Source organism: Mesoplodon mirus (assembly GCF_964341445.2).
Source record: "Mesoplodon mirus genome assembly, chromosome: 2".
NCBI classification, from domain to species: Eukaryota; Metazoa; Chordata; class Mammalia; order Artiodactyla; family Ziphiidae; genus Mesoplodon; species Mesoplodon mirus.
Window position 1 is genome coordinate 48,166,665 of NC_138977.1, and position 18,515 is coordinate 48,185,179.

At 39.0% G+C, this 18,515-nt stretch overlaps 1 protein-coding gene across 1 annotated transcript; it reads right to left on the bottom strand.

The window, feature by feature from the left end:
* Positions 1-7,821: 7,821 nt before the first annotated feature.
* Positions 7,822-9,654, bottom strand: LOC309816732 (growth-regulated protein homolog beta-like). Its single transcript, XM_082644515.1, has 4 exons — positions 9,484-9,654; positions 9,266-9,389; positions 9,080-9,163; positions 7,822-8,499 (listed from the first exon to the last, which is right to left on the bottom strand). Exons 1-4 carry the CDS (start codon positions 9,572-9,574, stop codon positions 8,484-8,486), a joined length of 315 nt encoding a protein of 104 aa, XP_082500641.1. The 5' UTR covers positions 9,575-9,654; the 3' UTR covers positions 7,822-8,483.
* Positions 9,655-18,515: the final 8,861 nt, after the last annotated feature.

The window sequence follows — 18,515 nt, forward strand, 5'->3', positions numbered from 1 at the left end:
TCTAGTTTTATCCAAGAACAAAAGAGGTCATAAGAATCAGGAGGGGATGCCTAGTGTGAGTAGCACCCTTTGCTCATCTAAGCACCAAAAAGCATGTGTTCCTGTGAAGTATCTAAGAGCTAGATCGTGAATTTAATACCATTTGCTTGTTTTATGATCACAAAGCTCATTTCATTTCCATGTTATGTGGACTTTTCTGCTTCCAGCGATTTGATTTCCCTCTAGAGAAGTAATTGCTGTCATATTTTACTTTTTTCTAATTTCTAATAAGACATTTCAGCCTGTTAACTGGAGACTTTATTATTGTGTAGTTTATTTTTCACCCTTAGTTTTAATGTCCTTTGTTGGATTATACTCAGGTAGGTTTCAGATGGTTTAGGTGTGATTCTGGATGCAGATCTGTGAGAGGTGTGGGGATACCCAGTGGGAAGCAAGAGCAGGGAGGGGATGCTCCAGGGGTGGGTAGAGGCACAGAGCAGAACTCTGCTCCAGACTGCCTGGTGCATGACATTTAAACTGTCTGTGCCTCAGTTTCTCATCTGTAAAATTGAGATTAAGGGTAGTATCTACTTCAGCAGGTTGTTATGATGAATAAATGTGTTAGCATTTGAACACCCCAGTACATATTAAATGCTATAAATAATTTTTAAATAAATAAAATAGAAATTGCTTTTTCTGTATTACTAAGCTGAAACTAACCTGGGGATAAAATCTTTGTACAAAGAGAAAAGAATTATTGAAAGAAACAAAACAAAACAAAAACTCCTCCAATATAAAATGTTGTTTTTTGTTTTTTTTTTGTTTTTGTTTTTCTTAAGAGAAAACTTAGAATGAATTTTTTTGTGTCGTCTAGTTTAATTGCTGGGTAATTTCATAATTCTAGTTTCAGTAATTTCAACTACAAAATGTGAATAAAAGTAAAGATGTCCCATCTTGATTATTAGAAAAGAATATGAATGACTAGATTATAAATAAAGATTTGTCTTTACATTTATTTTTTGTCAGTAATCGTCTGTACAGTCCTGAGAAAAAGGACAGGAAATTTAAAAAAAAATTTTTTTAAAGAGTAGGGAATGAAAGATGACCTAAAGTTTATAAAATATGAGTAACTCAACAATAATTGAGAATTTTTTTAGATATTATTGTTATTTTTTATTTTTCTGGGATTCTTAATTGGAATACAGTTGATGCTTGAACAACATGGGCTTGAACTGCACAGGTCCACTTATATGTGGATGTTTTTCAATAAATATATTGGAAACATTTTTGGAGATTTGTGACAATTTGAAAAAAACTTGCAGGCTAACCACATAGCCTAGAAATGTCAAAAAAATTAAGAAAAAGTTTGGTATGTCAAGAATGTATAGAATATATGTACATGTTAGTCTGTTCTTACATAGGCATAAGGTGAGTGATATTTAATATAAAGTTAATGTGTTAGTTTTCTTTCTGTTTTATAACTTTGCTTTCATTACATTACCTTCATTGCATTACCATACCGTATGTCTTTCTCTTTCGTAATTGGGGAAACTGTGTATAAGGCTATCATCACAGGTACATTTTTTTTAATTTAACAATATTTCTAATACTATGTTATGAATATGACTGTAATACCGTAGGCCATAAGATTGTTATAATGGTTCATTCATTAGTGTATAGGCTAGGCAACTGTGAAGCAATTGTAACAATTACACTAGGCTACCACAAAGCAATCATATTGCTTCTTCATTATTAGTGAATTAATTATTATATCTGAAATAAATATAAATTTATTTTTTACATTATCTTTCATTTTTGATGAATCATGTTAGTAATACGTATAACATCTATAGTGTTTTGTATTAAATAAGACAATATTGATGGAGGTACTGACAGATGATTCATCTTATAAACATGACTTAAACTTACAGTATCAATAAATACAGTACAATAATGTAAATGTATTTTCTCTTCATTACAATTTTCCTAGTACTATTTTCTTTACTGTAGCTTACTTTATTTTAAGAATACAATATATAATAAATATACAAAATATGTGTTAATTAACTGTTACACACTTTCCGCCCTTTCACTGCCAAGGGCGCAGGTTTGATCTCTGCTTGGGGAATTAAGATCCCACAAAGAGCAGGGTGTGGCCAAAACAAAACAAAACAAAATTTAAAAAATAAAAAGCAATAGTGTTCTGAAACCTACTAAAATAATCCAGTTCTTTCTTGTTTTAACAAGCATCCTCCCTAACTACTCATTTTATAAACTGAATGGCAGATGTATATGCCCAAACTTTCAACTAATACAATCACCAATTTTAAAAATATAGAGCCAACCCTAAAATAAAAACACAGGTTGCTAAATTTTATTTTGAGCTACCGTATTTACCGCATCTTGCAGATTTGATTGGCAGTATGTAATCTGCCTTTAAAATCCAGAGTTGTTGCTGTATCCCGAGATGACGGAGCAGCAGGAATGGACAGTACCGTCCTGCTCTCCCCACACTGGCCTTGGGAAGTTGTGCCTACAACTGCTAACCCTATTTTGTCACAATTACTACTTTGAGTAGAATGAATCTGGCTCTGAGGGGAGAAGAAGGAAGATGTTGGAAGCATTAAATCCCTGGATCCATCCACTTCTTCAGTCCAGAGCGTTTCATCCAATGTCAGTGTCATCCACCTGGTCCAGTCTCTAGTGCATTTGTCACTTCTGCCTGCCTTGAGCCCCTTCCCACAACTCCTGGTTACAAAACCTTGGTTTTCCTGTGGGAACCATCTTTTCTTCCTCCCAATGTGAGTAGCTCAGGTAGGGTGACCCTGCTCCAAAGCTCCAGAAGTGAGCTGATGACTGAAAGTAGTATTGGTCCTTCCAGTCTGGGTCCAACCCCCAGCCACTCTATAGGTGCAGGGGTGGGTGAGTGACCTAAGCCTGGCCAAGTCATAAAAATCCCTGGGGGACTTCCCTGGTGATGCAGTGGTTAAGAATCCGCCTGGCAATGCAGGGGACACGGGTTCGAGCCTTGGTCTGGAAAGATCCCACGTGCCACACAGCAACTAAGCCCGTGAGCCACAACTACTGAGCCTGCGCTCTAGAGCCCATGAGCCACAACTGCTGAGCCCATGTGCTGCAGCTACTGAAGCCCCCGCACCTAGAGCCCATGCTCCGCAACAAAGAGAAGCCAACGCAATGAGAAGCCCGCGCACCACAACGAGGAGTAGCCCCTGCTCACCGCAACTATAGAAAGCCCGTGTGCAGCATCAAAAACTCAACGTAGCCATAAATAAATAAATAAATAAGAAAAATCCCTGGAGTCCTTTTTGTCAAGAAATTGCTTTAAAAAAAAAAAAAAAAAAGCCCTTGCTTCCTGTTGGGTTATATCTGGTAGAACAGAAGCTTAACGCTTTGCCAGTGCTTGAGAACAGGTTGCCTAAAATGAAGCCAACATAGAGAAAAGCAGCCTGATCTGGAGTGAGATTGTTACGGAAGAGAATTTTTGAACTGCAACACCAAGTTTTATCACACCTACTCATCAATCTTTTAGTTTCATAGGTCAAATGCTTCTCCTCTTCATTAAGCTAATTTGAGTTAGGTTTTTGTTACTGACTCCACTTATGCTGGTTATCTTACTTATCTTACACCTAGGAGGGTGTTTCAACTCACATTTAATGTCTTTCTTTCTCCATTTGTTTCAGCATTTTCAATGATAATTTTCTCAGCATTTATAAGGTGAGAATGAAGTTTGGTGCTGGGGATATAAAGAGGAATAGGAGACTCTGCCACCCTCTAACTCCCAATGCAATAAGAGAAATGAATGTACAAATAGAATTTTTTTTTGCCCCGTAGCTTAGTTCTCTGGGCCAGGGATTGAATCCGTGCCCCCTGCAGTGGAAGTGCAGAGTCCTAACCACTGGACTGCCAGGGAAGTCCCAACAGACAGAAAATTTTTAGGAAAGCTTGATAAATACCATGGCAAACCATTCCCAAGGTATCAGGAGTGAGGAGGGACACCCAGTGCAACTCTTATATAGAGTGGCTTTATGAGAAACATCAGACAAATTTTCCTGAAAGAAGTGCTCACTCACGTTAGTCTTAAAGATAAGGAGTTTTCCAGGTAAAGGGGGAACACTGAGGGGTGGAAAACATTCCAGGAGAGGGCCAAATGGGCAAAGCCATGGCTATTAAAAAGAGCATGGGAATACTGGGAGAGCAAGTGGCTCATGCAGCTGGAGCTCACTCTGCGAGCAAGGAGAGGGGAGAGCCTGAGGCAGGAGCAGGTGGGAGGGCTCAGACACTGGAGGCCATGTGCCCATAGGATTCTGCTTGTCCTTCAAGACCCAGTTTGGGTGTTGCCTCCATTGGGAAGTCTCTACATGCACCTCAAGGTGTTTTCATAGCCCTCTTGCACGGACTACACCATGACCTTTATTAGCTATCTACCACGGGGAGGGGGAAAGGCTAGGGTAACCTAAAGCTTCACAGAGTGTGTGGAAAATGAGGGGTGGTAGATACTGTAAAAGATTAATAAGCAGAAACCTCAGTTAAATAGAGTTGAGAGACCAGAAGGGGGAGCTCTCACACCCTGGGACAAGAGCAGAGCCCAAGAGGAAGAAGAAAGACTCCTTTCCTGGCAAGGACATGATCAATGACAATCCATGGACTCTTTGTTTACCATGGCCCTCCAACTTCCTTCTCCTATCTATAAAAGTGTTCTTTTTTTTTGCCACGTGGGGACTTGCACGCAGCTTGCTGTGGTTACAGATTTCCAAATTGCAGTTCTCTGCTAATCTCAAGTAACCCATTTTAGCTGAAGAAATATCTGACAGTCTATTCATTTGACATCAAAAATATTAAATCAAAAGACATTTATGAAGCACACACAATATACAAGAGACTGTGGTCAGTTTTGCAAAAGACATGTAGTGGGTAAAGCTTAAATATGAAGTTCTTCCTCACGCATACTTTCTTCTGCAATAGAGCTAGTCTTACCTTCTATTCCTATAGTAAAGACAGCCTGGTGGTTTCAAAGTCTATGATTATATCAATTCATTTCAACTAACTCTGAATACCAACTAATATATTAGATTTGGGCATTATTCCAAGGCTTCTAAAGAATAAATTTCAATATAAGCTTTATATTTCCATTTTCTTAAGATTGTTTTTTAAACTTTTACAGAAGTAATTAAATTACATTACATATAGTATAAACCAAAGAAAGACAGAAATGCCAAAATTACCAAAGAATACGTCAAGAAATAGATATAGGAAATGAGGAAATGTCTCTGTGGAAATGTTTTTTATCACACTTGGCTGTGATGGGCATGAAACAGCATGATGACCCTGCTTTGATGCTTCCTGTATTGTGGAAGCAAACTTTAGGAAGTTGAGAAATTAGTTATAAACCACAGCACACACATTGATATGTTACATATTTCAGCTAGGAAAGTTACAATCTTCATAAAAATCTTGATGACCAGAGAATATCTTCTGTAACCTTTCAGAATTTAAAAATCTGTTGATACATTCTTTATGGCTCATATATGCTCTCTTTTAGAAAATGTTATCTGTGTGTTAGAAAAACAAATGTGATTTATGCAATTGTTAGGTGAAGCATTCCTATGTGTTTTCTTCAGGCCAAGTTGGATGGTCATGTTGTTTAACTCTTCTATACTGTTACTGATTCTTTACTGCTTTGTCTATTTATTAACAGAGGTTTGTTAGAATTTTTAACTATGACTGTGGTTTCATCTATTGCTTCTTTTAGTGTTTCTCCATTTTGCTTTATGTATTTTGATAATATGTTATTAAGTTCATAAAATTTTAGAATTATTTTTGTCCCTTGTAAAATTGCCACCTTTTTATTTTATATTTTTGCCCGTGCCACAAGGCATGTGGGATCTTGCTTCCCCAACCAGGGATCAAACCTGCATCCCCTGCTTTGGAAGCACACAGTCTTAACCACTGGACCACCAGAGAAGTCCCACCATCTTTTTATTTTAAATCAGCCTTCTTTGTCTCTGACTACCTCTTTCCTTAAGTCTTAACATATTAATTTGGTCTTAATTAATATATCAATCATTAACAAATACATCAATAATTTATATTAATAATAAATTAATGATTATTAATAAGTAATTAATATATCAATATATTCATGCCAAGTTTCTTTCAGTTGGTTTTTACATGATATAATACTTTCAATTATTTTCACTTCAAGCAATCTGGGTCTTGATATTTAAAGTGTGCCTCTTTTAAGCAACATAGACTTTTTTATCTTAATTACACAACCTGGTAATTTTTGACTTTTAATTGGAGTGTTTATTCCATTTAAATTTACTATAATTCTTAATATAGTTGGATTTAAGTCTACTATCTTGCTATTCTAGTTGTCCTATCTTTTTAAAAATAAGCTTTCAATCTGGAATAATTTTAGATTTACAAAATATTTGTATAGATAGTACAAGGAGTTCCTGTGGACCTTTTGCCCAGTATTTCCTAATGTTGATATCTTACATGATTATAGTACACTTGTCAAAACTAAGAAATTAACATTGGTACATTACTGTTGACTAAACTCCAGTCTTCCTTCAAATCTCATCAATTTCCATTAGTGTCTTTTTTCTATTCCTGGATCCAGTCCAGAACACCACCTTGCATTTAGTTATCATGTCTCTTTTTTGTCCTCTGGCAGATTCGCAGTCTTGTCTTGTCTTTCATGACTTTGACGGTTTTGAAGAATACTCATTGGTTATTTTGTAGAATGTTCCTCAATTTGGATTTTTAGGATGATTTTTTTCATGATTATACTGGGGTTGTGGGTTTGGGGTGAGAATATCACGGAGAAGAAGTGCCCTTCTCATCAAATCATATGGGGGAGGGGTAACATGATATTCACATGACATAAGCGGTCATAATAACCTTGAGCTCTTGGTTAAGGTGTATTTGCCAGATTCTCCACTGAAAGGTTATTGTTTTTCCTTTTTCCTTATCTCTTTTTTGGAGGTAAGTCACAAAGTCCAGCCCAAACTCACGTGGGGAGGAGAATTAAACCCCACCTTCAAGAGGCTTTACTTATATTATTAGGCATTCTTCTGAAAGGAAGCCATCTCTCCCTGTGCCATCTGTTGTTTTGTTCCTTTATTCCTTAATTTTTGTTTACTTTTGTATTATTGAGGTATTTTCTTTTATTCCATTTTATCCCCTTTTCAGATTTTTAATCCAAATTTTTGCATTTCCTTTTTAATGGTTGCCCTAAAAATTACTATATGCTTGCCACAGTATAATTTTCCTTAATACTTTCTCTAGCAATTGAAGAGATGTATCATATTCTAAATCCATTTATCTCTCTACCTATCATTTGTTATTTTTGTCATGTATTTTACTGTACAGTATGTATTTATCTCCATTGGTCATTACTATTGTTAAATAGCACAAATTGTTTGAGTTCTTAGGGAGAATCCATTTTTCTATCCTTTGCTCCCAGCTTCATTAAAAGGAAAAGAATTGCATAATTGTTTGAAAAACCACTTACCAAAACCATTTAATAGGAGCTCTTGTTGAAATATTGATAAAGATTCAACAGTTTATGAAGAACTAGTTTTGAATAACAAATTGGTCAGTTTGAAAAACAGCAATATTTTATATAAAACTAGGATTCTCAAGGTGGTTGGGGAGGGTAGAGTGCCAAATACTCTTTCTTGAGTAACAGAAAAGTAAGGGAAGTAACAGCCAGAAGCAGGTATAAAGTTAGGTACAACCTAAGTCTAACTGTGTAATACCTTGGGGGCACCCATGAGGAACCAAAGATCAAGATGAATAAAACAAAACCTAAGCATGTTATTTTTTTTGCAAAACCTTTATTTTCGTGTCATTTAAAAAAATGTAACAGTAGTTTTAACTTCTCTGTTCCAAAACAAAGAGAAACACTACATAATGAACATTAAACAAGGCATTATGCCCTACAAGAAAGACATAAAATGTCCAAGGGAAGCTTCAACATAAAAATGTTGACCACATAAAGTGAGATAATTTCAATAAATAATAACTGACATTGCTTTAAACAAGTACAAACATAGATGTGCACACACTTTCCCTGATTCTAATAGTGATCTCACTGTCCAATTCCGTGGATCCCCTCTCCCACCCACCCCCTCCACCTCTATCACAGTGCCTGGCACTTTATGGTCTCCCAATAAATATCACTTTAATGAGACATTTAGAACCCATCATCCTCATATTAAATAACAATCAGGACTGAGTTAAGTTTGATTAAACACATTGACATCTTTAAATACTAACATGTAAAATATTAAAATGTGAGCTATAAAAATAAATAAATACACGTATAAATAAATAGAACTCATAAAAAATAGTCCAGCACATCAGGTCCTTTCTAGGTGTCCCCAGAAGCCAGCTGCTCTCTTCTTCATTTTCAGTTCCTACAAGAGCAGAGACCGCTCTTCAGGAAATGCCCTATGAGCTTCTTACTTCTCTCTAGGTCAGTTGGTGCTGCCCCTGTGATGAGAAAAGGGTTAGTGTTACAGGTGCTGAAGAAAGCTGCTTTTCTCTTTCAGGCCCTTGAGGCTGGAGGGACCTCTGCATGTAGACCCCGGCCCAGCTCTGCACTCAGAAAATGTTCCTGCTCAAAGGGGTTAGAAACCTTTCACAGGTATCCTAGATTTGACCTCAGGGAGGTCTCACTGAAAAGTCCCTTCTCTTCACTACTAAGCTTCAGAGGCCCATGTTGCCCAAAACCAGGGGTTCCACATTTCAGGTAGAAACCATTGAGGAATGGAGGTAAACAATGTTTGTTCCTTAATGGGTCAGAAACATTTTACCATCCCTGGCTAAATCTACTTTATCTTTTAGGAACATACCCACACTCATTTGAATAGGGATGGAGAGGGGGATCAGGACAGAGAGCCCTGGAAATACCCTTCTGACACAGAGCAGATCAAATTTAATGGGGAAATAATAATGATTTTCAGTCCTGAAACTAAACCATAGGTTTCTCTAATAATATTTTCCGGAGGTAGATGCCAGTATTTGTGACCAATGGCTCTAGTTGCAAGTGGGAATAAAATCCATGACTTACTTGTTTAGCATCTTGTTGATGATTTTTTTAACCATGGGAGCTTCAGGGTTGAGACAAGCTTCCTGACCAGTCTTGAGAGTGGCTCTGCAGAGAGAAGGGAGAATCCACGTGAGGTCGGGCTGGGGGTCGGGGTGGGGTCGTCGGGACGGCGGGGGTGACAAGCACAGCAACAGCGGCAGCACTTACACGACTTCCGTTTGGCCGCAGTGGGGTCCCGGCGGCGTCACCTTCACGCTCTGGATGTTCTTGAAGTGAATCCCCTGCAAGGTCTGCAGGCACTGGCAGCGCAGTTCGGTGACCACAGGCGCCCCTGCGGGGAGGACAGACTCGGTCAGGGGGCTGTCCCGGGATGGGCCCCCACCCGCCCCCGTCCCGCCCTGGGGATGCCGGGCGCCGGGTCTCACCTGCTGCGCGCTGGCCATTGGCCACCAGGAGCAGCAGCAGCATCGCGGCGCGGAGGAGCCGGGCGGCGGCGGGGGTCGCGGCGCGGGCCATGGGGTTCAGCTCGGAGGGTCGCTTTCTGCGGCGGGAAGGCGGGCTGGAGGGCTGGCGGAGCGGATTCTGTGGCTCCCCGAGCCGGGCGAAGCCCTTTTATCCCGATCGGACAGGGGCTGGCAGCCCAGGGCCAGGGAAATTCCCCGACGTAAGTGTAGTTCACGGGTCCGGAAGGAGGGCGCGGCCCCGCGGGCCTCCCGCGTAATCCGTGCTCTCGGGGAGGGGGTGGGGTGTCGTCTCTATGCCGAAATCCCCGCAGGGGGAGTGAGTTGCCGCCACCCCGGGGCTACGGCCTGTGAGGGCGGCCTTGGGCGCCTGGCCACCCCTGGTCGCGGGCGGTGAGTGTCAGACTGGTTAGACCAATATAGGGACTGCACCACAACTTTTGGGCGAGAGTTAACTTTTTTAAAAAATAAATTTATGTTATTTATGGCTGTGTGTTGAGTTTTGGTTGCTGTGCACAGGCTTTCTCTAGTTGCAGAGAGCGGGGGCTACTCTTTGTTGCGGTGCGTGGGTTTCTCATTGAGGTGGCTTCTCTTGTTGAGGAGCATGGGCTCTAGGTGTGCGGGCTTCAGTAGTTGTGGCATGTGGGCTCAGTAGTTGTGGCTTGCGGGCTCTAGAGCAGGCTCAGTAGTTGTGACGCACGGGTGTAGTTGCTCCGCAGCATGTGGGATCTTCCCGGACCAGGGCTCGAACCTGTGGCCCCTGCATTCACAGGCAGATTCTTAACCACTGTGCCACCAGAGAAGTCCAAGAGTTAACTTCTTCTAAAGACACTTCTATTTTGGAGATTGGAAGAGTTGAGGCTGGAATGGCAGCCTTTTTTGGTCTCTCTTCCTTCTCTTTAAGTTGGGTTTTGTAGATTTTATTTATCCCTGGAATAAACGCACTCTTTAAAATTACATCTGTCATCTCAGTTTGTGTGTAAGAACGTTTGTCGAATTCTCGGTGTTTTAGGATCTCAAATAAATCACACTTAGTGCCATTGTTTTTACCAGGTTGGGCCTGGAGGTAGGCCATTGAGCAGATTAATTCACTGTTTATTTTAATATACAGTGTTGTAATCTCTTATCTGCCCTCTCTTTTTTCTGGAATTTAGTCATTACAGGAGCACCACTTTTTGTTCTATAGGAGGCTGTGTTTTCACTCATAACAGTTACTCGGGTGTTGAAAGGGGCCGTGCGGGGCTCAGGAGGTCCATTCCCCTTTTCTAGGCTTGTCCGTGGACAGAAAAGATCATAAACATCAGAAAGCTAGTATCTAATGATTCCTGACTTTACTATTGATACAAGCAGCAAACAGATATGGTTTTTGACATACATAAGCACTAGCTTACTAGTATATTTCACTCCAGGTTGTCTGAATTTGCCTGTTTCCTGGGATTGATTCTCTCTTGAGTATCAGCTATCAATGTACTTACATTTCAGATTCTATGTAACTGAGGCCTTCTCACTTTCACCATCAGTTCCAATATCCCTTTTGGATTACAACAGCAGATGGTTTAAGTTGATCCTCCTGGATCGATGAGGACCTCGGGGATGTGTGTGATATTCTGTGGTTGCTGTGAGAAGGATTGGGGAGCTGAGGGAGTGGTTCTGCCTCAGGAACAGCTGAGAGTTTTTCAGGCAGTCAGGGCTGAAGTCTCAGCTGCACACTTACTTGCCACATGGCCATGGGACCACGGGGAATTATTTAATCTCTCTCTGCTCTCGCTTTCCCTCTGTTTAAGAGAGCTAATGATGGTGCCTGCCTCACAGAGTTGTTATGAGTATTAAATGTGTTAACATTTGTAGAAGAGTAGCACATACTAAATGCTGTATAAATATTTATTAAATGAACAAAATAGAAGTGTTTTACAACCTTAATGTTATAGACTAGATGTTTGGGTCCTCCAAAATTCGTATGCTGAAGCACTATATTTCATTGTGATGGTACAAGAAGATGGGGCCTTTGGGAGGTAATTCAGTTTATATGAGGCCATCAGGGTGGGGTTCTTATGATGGGATTAGTGCCTTTATAAGAAAAGACACCCGGAGAGCTTATCCTCTCTTTCTGTCTGAAATGTGAGGATACAGAAAGAAGGCAACTATCACTATCTGCAAACCAGGAAGAGGATTCTCGCCAGATACTGAATTTGCAGACACTTTGATCTTGCTTCCCAGCCTCCAGAACTGTGAGAAATAAGTACTTGTTATTTCAGTCACCTAGTGTATGATATTTTGTTATAGTACCCGACATGATTAAGATACTTACATGAACAGCAACGGTCTATGGTGAATCCTTATGTAAGCAGAAAAAATATATTTTTTTTCAAAGAAACATCTGTTAATTTATCTTTAAAATTTTTCAGCATTAGGGCTTTTTGGTGGTGCAGTGGTTAAGAATCCGCCTGCCAATGCAGGGGACACGGGTTCAATCCCTGGTCCGGGAAGATCCCACATGCCGCAGAGCAACTAAGCCCATGTGCCACAACTACTGAGCCTGCGCTCTAGAGCCTGCAAGACACAGCTACTGAGCCTACGTGCCACAAATACTGAAGCCCGTGCGCCTAGAGCCTGTGCTCCGCAGCAAGAGAAGCCACTGCAATGAGAAGCCCGCGCACCGCAATGAAGACCCAATGCAGAAAAAAATAAACAAAATATATAAATAAATTTATATAAAATTTGTCAGCATTAGAAATTTTGTAAGAAGGATGCATCTGTATTCTTTGGGAATCTTGGAATAGATTTTTAAAATCCATTGTTTGAAATTTTGTTTTCAATCACTTCCCACATAAAATAGGAATAAGAATAAAATTCTTCCCAATTCATTTATGGGAAAATATTTAAGAAATGACTCTCTGCCTTGAGCATTAATAGCTAGCTCCTCAAACAATGAAAAGTATTCGCTGTAATGATTCCCAGACCCAACCCAAAGACGTGAGTAAACACCCAGGAAGAGTAGAATTTCAGCTTATTTATGGTAGCAGCCAAAATGATGAGATACTTCAAGAATCAACTCACTATCTGTAGAATTACCTATAATGTGACTCCTAGAACTTGTTAAATTAAAATCATTTGCTTTCAGGAAGGAATAAGAAAGACTATTTTTTTTTCTTTTATAATGTGCCTCTTTCCATTATTTAATTCATGACAGCCCCATAGTAAGTTTCAGAAAATTTTAAGAGCACCAGTGTTATGAAGTCTATCATGATAAGCAAATTTCTTCTTGTGTTAACATGTCCCGAATGCCTCTTTTATAGGTACAAGCTATAAACCAATGCAATCACTAACTCAATGAAGTCATCTCTAAAATAGGAGCTCAGCTTCCTAAATTCCATTCTACCCTGTAATTTTTATTGTATCTTTGAGATTTGACTAATACAATGTACTATGCCTGCAAAATCTGGGATCATTGTTCCATGCTGAAAACTGACCTTGCTTAATTGGCCAGCAAGAATTAGTGGTGTGGCTCTGCTTTATCCTAACTTGCCTTGAGAGCTTTGCCATTGACACTGCCACCCCTCCCATTTCCTAACAGCTATAGTTTGTGTATAATGTTTCTGGTTCTACACTGAAGGGAGAAAATGAAGATGACTGAACATGCTACTATTGATAGATCCCAAGATTTCCCATCCCTCTAAGAGCACTCAGTTGAAAATCATTGTTAACCTCCCCTTCCAAGCTCTACTACAACTGCTATTTCTATCTGTCTCCTGCCTGGCATCGAACTTCCTTTTTTTGTTGTTTTTGGCCGCTCCAGAGCAGTGTGTATCTTAGTTCACTGACCAAGGGTCCAACCGGCACCCTAGAGAATGAAAGCGTAGTCCTAATCACTGGACCACCAGGGAATTCTCCTTCCTTCTTCTTAAAACAGAGCCCTTGTTTTCCTTTGGAAATCCTCACCTCTGCCCTTGTCAGTCCATGTGATTAAGGTGTGGTGACTTCAATTCTGAGCTGAAGACGGGGAGCTTGTGACCCTACGGCAGTGTTGTTCCCTGCTTCCTACCTATGCCCTTGTCCAAGCCAATATGGGTTCACAATGGAGCCAATGAATTAAGATTGACCAATGAGACAATGCCAGTTGTGCAGGAACAAAGGGAATTGAGGTGATCTTGCTTCTTGCTGGGATTGCTAAACTGGTAAAATGGAAACCCAAGGTCTTGCCATGACTTGGAGAAAGCTTGCCTGGGAGTAGACTGCCACAGAGGAAAGCATAGACCTGGCCTGCACAGACAAGATTATTGAAGATGCTTGAGCATCTGAGTCTAGCATTGTCCTATCTAATCCTTTGACTTTCACTGTTATATAACAATAGATTCTCTTCTCTTGTTCAGCCAGTTTGAGTTGTAATTCCATCACTCAGTGAAAGAGTTCTGAAAAATACCTCCGTCTTTCATATTGCTTCTAAAGTTATCTTTCTAACAGACTGATTTCTTCATTATTTAAATCCTTCCTTCCCTTCTTTTCTCCTTCTATTCATTTTAAAGTTAGCACTTATGAGTTTGGAAACATGCTATGTTCAAGGAATACAAAAAGTTTAAGATTCATTCCATTACCACAAAACTTTCCATCTAACGGGAGAAGCAGACATACATACAGAAAATTATGAAGCAGCCTGGTAAATCCCATGAAGAGTATGCCCAGGATATGATAGGAGCATAGCAGTGGGATATCTGACCTTATTTCTGAAGGGGGTGGGCCAAACTCTCAGAGAAGAACTTCAGAGAAGCTTCTCTGGAGGGAAAGTGCCTCTTGAGTTGAGTCTTAAAGGATGGATGAATTTTTCCCAGGCAAACTGGGAGATCAAAGGATAGAGGATACATTCCAGAAAGAGATGACCAGCTGAACAAAGCCATCAAGGCTAGAATGAGTATCATGTCTGCTGGGAGCAGCCAGCAATTCATGTATCTGGAGCTAAACCTGTGAGGCAGGGAGAGGGGGGAGAGATGGAGGCAAGACCTGGTCACTGAAGGCTGTGTGTAGCCCCTATCTGTTGTTCAGAAACCAGTTCAGATGTTACCTCCATTAGAATGCTCTTAAATCCATCTCAAGATGCTTCCATGACCTATGTGAACAAATTCACCAAGTACTAAGTGGTGTGTGGGAAGGTCAGAGTAAATAAAAGGTTCAGGATAAGACAGAAAATGAGGAGATAGTGGATATTCAATTCAATAGACCTTTATTAACCACCTACTGTCTATAAGGTGCTAGGACAGGATTTATAAGAGATGCAAAATTGGATAGACTCCAAACTCTTAACTTGACATTCATTAATATCTATCCAATATACTCCCCTCTGCATGTTAGGTAACTTCTGTTGTTGTTATATGTATAGTAAAGATTTGGATGATTTGAGCAATTTGCAACAATTTAAAATCGTTTCAAGTTACACTAAGTACCCTTCAAAAATATTGGCTTTGGGCAATTTTTTAAAGATTTAAAAAAATTGCTTCAAATTAGGTTTTCATCTTTATTTTCTTAAAATTGTTTCCTAAATGTTTATGGAAGTAGTCCTGATTAAATAAATGTTACCATGTTCAGATAATGTAACATGAAGAAACGGTGCTATGACAACTTTAAAAAAGGGAACTCAGCACAGAGAAAAGGGAAACTTCTCCATGGAAATATATAGTTTATGTTATAAGATGTTTTTGGAGAATAAAATCATGATGACTGTGGTTTTATGGAAGCAAAATTTAGGAAGTCAATAGATGAGTATATAAATCACAAAAGTATCACACACATGGTGTCACAATATGGGTTTTAGCTAGAAGAATTATGAATAAAGAATAAAAAACTTGATTTTTAAATGTTGTCAATAGTATATTTTCCAATGATTTTTTTACTACATTCCACATTTTTTTTTCATCAGAAATACTTTTATTTTTGTTTTTACTCTTCTTGACTCTGTCCATTTGTACATGCATTGTTTTTAAAGAGACACACAGAACATATGTCACAAGTAACTGAAGGCTTATACAAAAAACATAAGCAAAATAAAAGCTCTGTGTGAGGGGATAGCAATGGTATTAGCATTTATTTGGTACTTGCAGAAGCCCAGGAAAGAAGTCAATACATGGCCAGGGCAGGAAATAGCAACACTTATTACTTGGGGCTGGAATGGATAAATAGAAAATCAGGAATAGAGCTTATTCTCTGTTTTTCCTGTACCATGTGATCTCGTGTTACAGCTTTTCTTATTGTATCTGCTTCATTTTTATCCATTCTGCATTCCACCAGCTTATAGCCAACCTAAACATTTTTACTTCTTTTAAAGTCCTGAAAACAGTCCTCATATGATTATTATGAAAATCAAGTAAGTTCACATTTGCAAAATGTGCTTGAAAGTAAATTCTATATAAAATATTGTTAAAGGAAAATAATAAAATAACAAAAATTAAGAATAGCTTTTAAAAGCAAAAGGAAAATAAGTCATGCATGAATTTGTACTTCTATAGTTGAGGTTAAGTGATCAGTTTTATTGATTGCTTAAATTTAGCAAATGGGATCAGGCTGGGGTAATTGTTTCTCAATATCAACAAGTAAAAGGAGAAAAAGGGGAAGATACAGAGATTTTGAGGATGAAGGGAGATGAGTTTAGGTGTCATCACAGTAAAGTAGGAGGACAGAGCAGGCTGAGTGATAAGGGCTAACAACAGAGCTGGGTGTTTGAGGGAAATTGTGAGGTTCTGGAACAACAGTTTCTGAAAGTGCAAAGGTAGTTGATCTTTTAATTTTTTTCCCATTCTTGACCACCATTTTATATTTTGTTTTTCTTTAACAACTTTATTGGAGCATAATTGCTTTACAATCATGTGTTAGTTTCTGCTTTATAACAAAGTGAGTCAGCTATACATATACATATATCCCCATATCTCCTGCCTCTTGTGTCTCCCTCCCACCCTCCCTATCCCACCCCTCTAGGTGGTCACAAAGCACCCAGCTGATCTCCCTGTGCTGTGCGGCTGCTTCCCACTAGCTATCTATTTTACATTTGGTAGTGTATATATGTCCATGCCACTCTCTCACTTCGTCCCAGTTTACCCCTACCACTCCCCGTGTCCTCAAGCCCATTTTCTACGTCTGCGTCTTTATTCCTGTCCTGCCCATAGGTTCTTCAGAACCATTTTGTTGTTGTTGTTGTTGTGTCATATATATCTGGTAGCATAGGTATTTGTTTTTCTCTTTCTGACTTACTTCACTCTGTAGGACACACTCTAGGTCCATCCACCTCACTACAAATAACTCAATTTCATTTCTTTTTTATGGCTGAGTAATATTCCATTGTATATATGTGCCACATCTTCTTTATCCATTCATCTTTCGATGGACACTTAGGTTGCTTCCATGTCCTGGCTATTGTAAACAGAGTTGCAAAGAACATTGTGGTACATGACACTTTTTGAATTATGGTTTTGTCAGGGTGTATGCCCAGTAGTGGGATTGTTGGGTCATAAGGTCGTTTTATTTTTAGTTTTTTAAGGAACCTCTATACTGTCCTCCATAGTGGCTGTATCAATTTATATTCCCACCAACAGTGCAAGAGGGTTCCCTTTTCTCCACACCCTCTCCAGCATTTATTATTTGTAGACTTTTTGATGATGGCCATTCTGACTGGTGTGAGGTGATATCTCATTGCAGTTTTGATTTGCATTTCTCTAATAATTAGTGATGTTGAGCATCCTTTCATGGGTTTGTTGGCAATCTGTATATCTTCTTCGGAGAAATGTCTATTTAGGTCTTCTGCCCATTTTTGGACTGAGTTGTTTGTTTTTTTGATATTGAGTTGCATGAGCTGCTTGTAAATTTTAGAGATTAATCCTTTGTCAGTTGCTTCATTTGTAAATATTTTGTCCCATTCTGAGGGTTGTATTTTCATCTTGTTTATGTTTTCCTTTGCTGTGCAAAAGCTTTTAAGTTTCATTAGGTCCCATTTGTTTATTTTTGTTTTCATTTCCATTTCTGTAGGAGGTGGGTCAAAAAGGATCTTGCTGTGACTTATGACATAGAGTGTTCTGCCTATGGTTTCCTCTAAGAGTTTTATAGTGTCTGGCTTTCAACTTAGGTCTTTAATCAATTTTGAGTTTATTTTTGTGTATGGTGTTAGGGAGTGTTCTAATTTCCTTCTTTTACATGTAGCTGTCCAGTTTTCACAGCACCACTTATTGAAGAGGCTGTCTTTACTCCACTGTATATTCTTGCCTCCTTATCAAAGATAAGGTGATCATATGTGTGTGGGTTTATCTCTGGGCTTTCTATCCTGTTCCATTGATCTATATTTCTGTTTTTGTGCGAGTACCATACTGTCTTGATTACTGTAGCTTTGTAGTATAGCCTGAAGTCAGGGAGCCTGATTCATTCAGCTCCATTTTTCTTTCTCAAGATTGCTTTAGCTATTTGGGGTCTTTTTTGTTTCCATACAAATTGTGAAATTTTTGGTCCTAGTTCTGTGAAAATTGCCATTGGTAGCTTCATAGGGATTGCATTCAATCTGCAGATTGCTTTGGGTAGTAGAGTCATTTTCACAATGTTGATTCTTCCAATCCAAGAACATGGTATATCTCTCCATGTCTTTGTATCATCTTTAATTTCTTTCATCACTGTCTTATAGTTTTCTGCATACAGGTTTTGTGTCTCCTTAAGTAGGTTTATTCCTAGGTATGTTTTTCTTTTTCTTGCAATGGTAAATGAGAGTGTTCCCTTAATTTCTCTTTCAGATTTTTCATCATTAGTGTATAGGAATGCAAAAGATTTCTGTACATTACTTTTGTATCCTGCTACTTTACCAAATTCATTGATTAGCTCTAGTAGTTTTCTGGTAGCATCTTTAGGATTCTCTAAGTATAGTATCATGTTATCTGCAAACAGTGACAGCTTTACTGCTTCTTTTCCGATTTGGATTCCTTTTATTTCTTTTTCTTCTCTGATTGCTGTGGCTAAAACTTCCAAAACTATGTTGA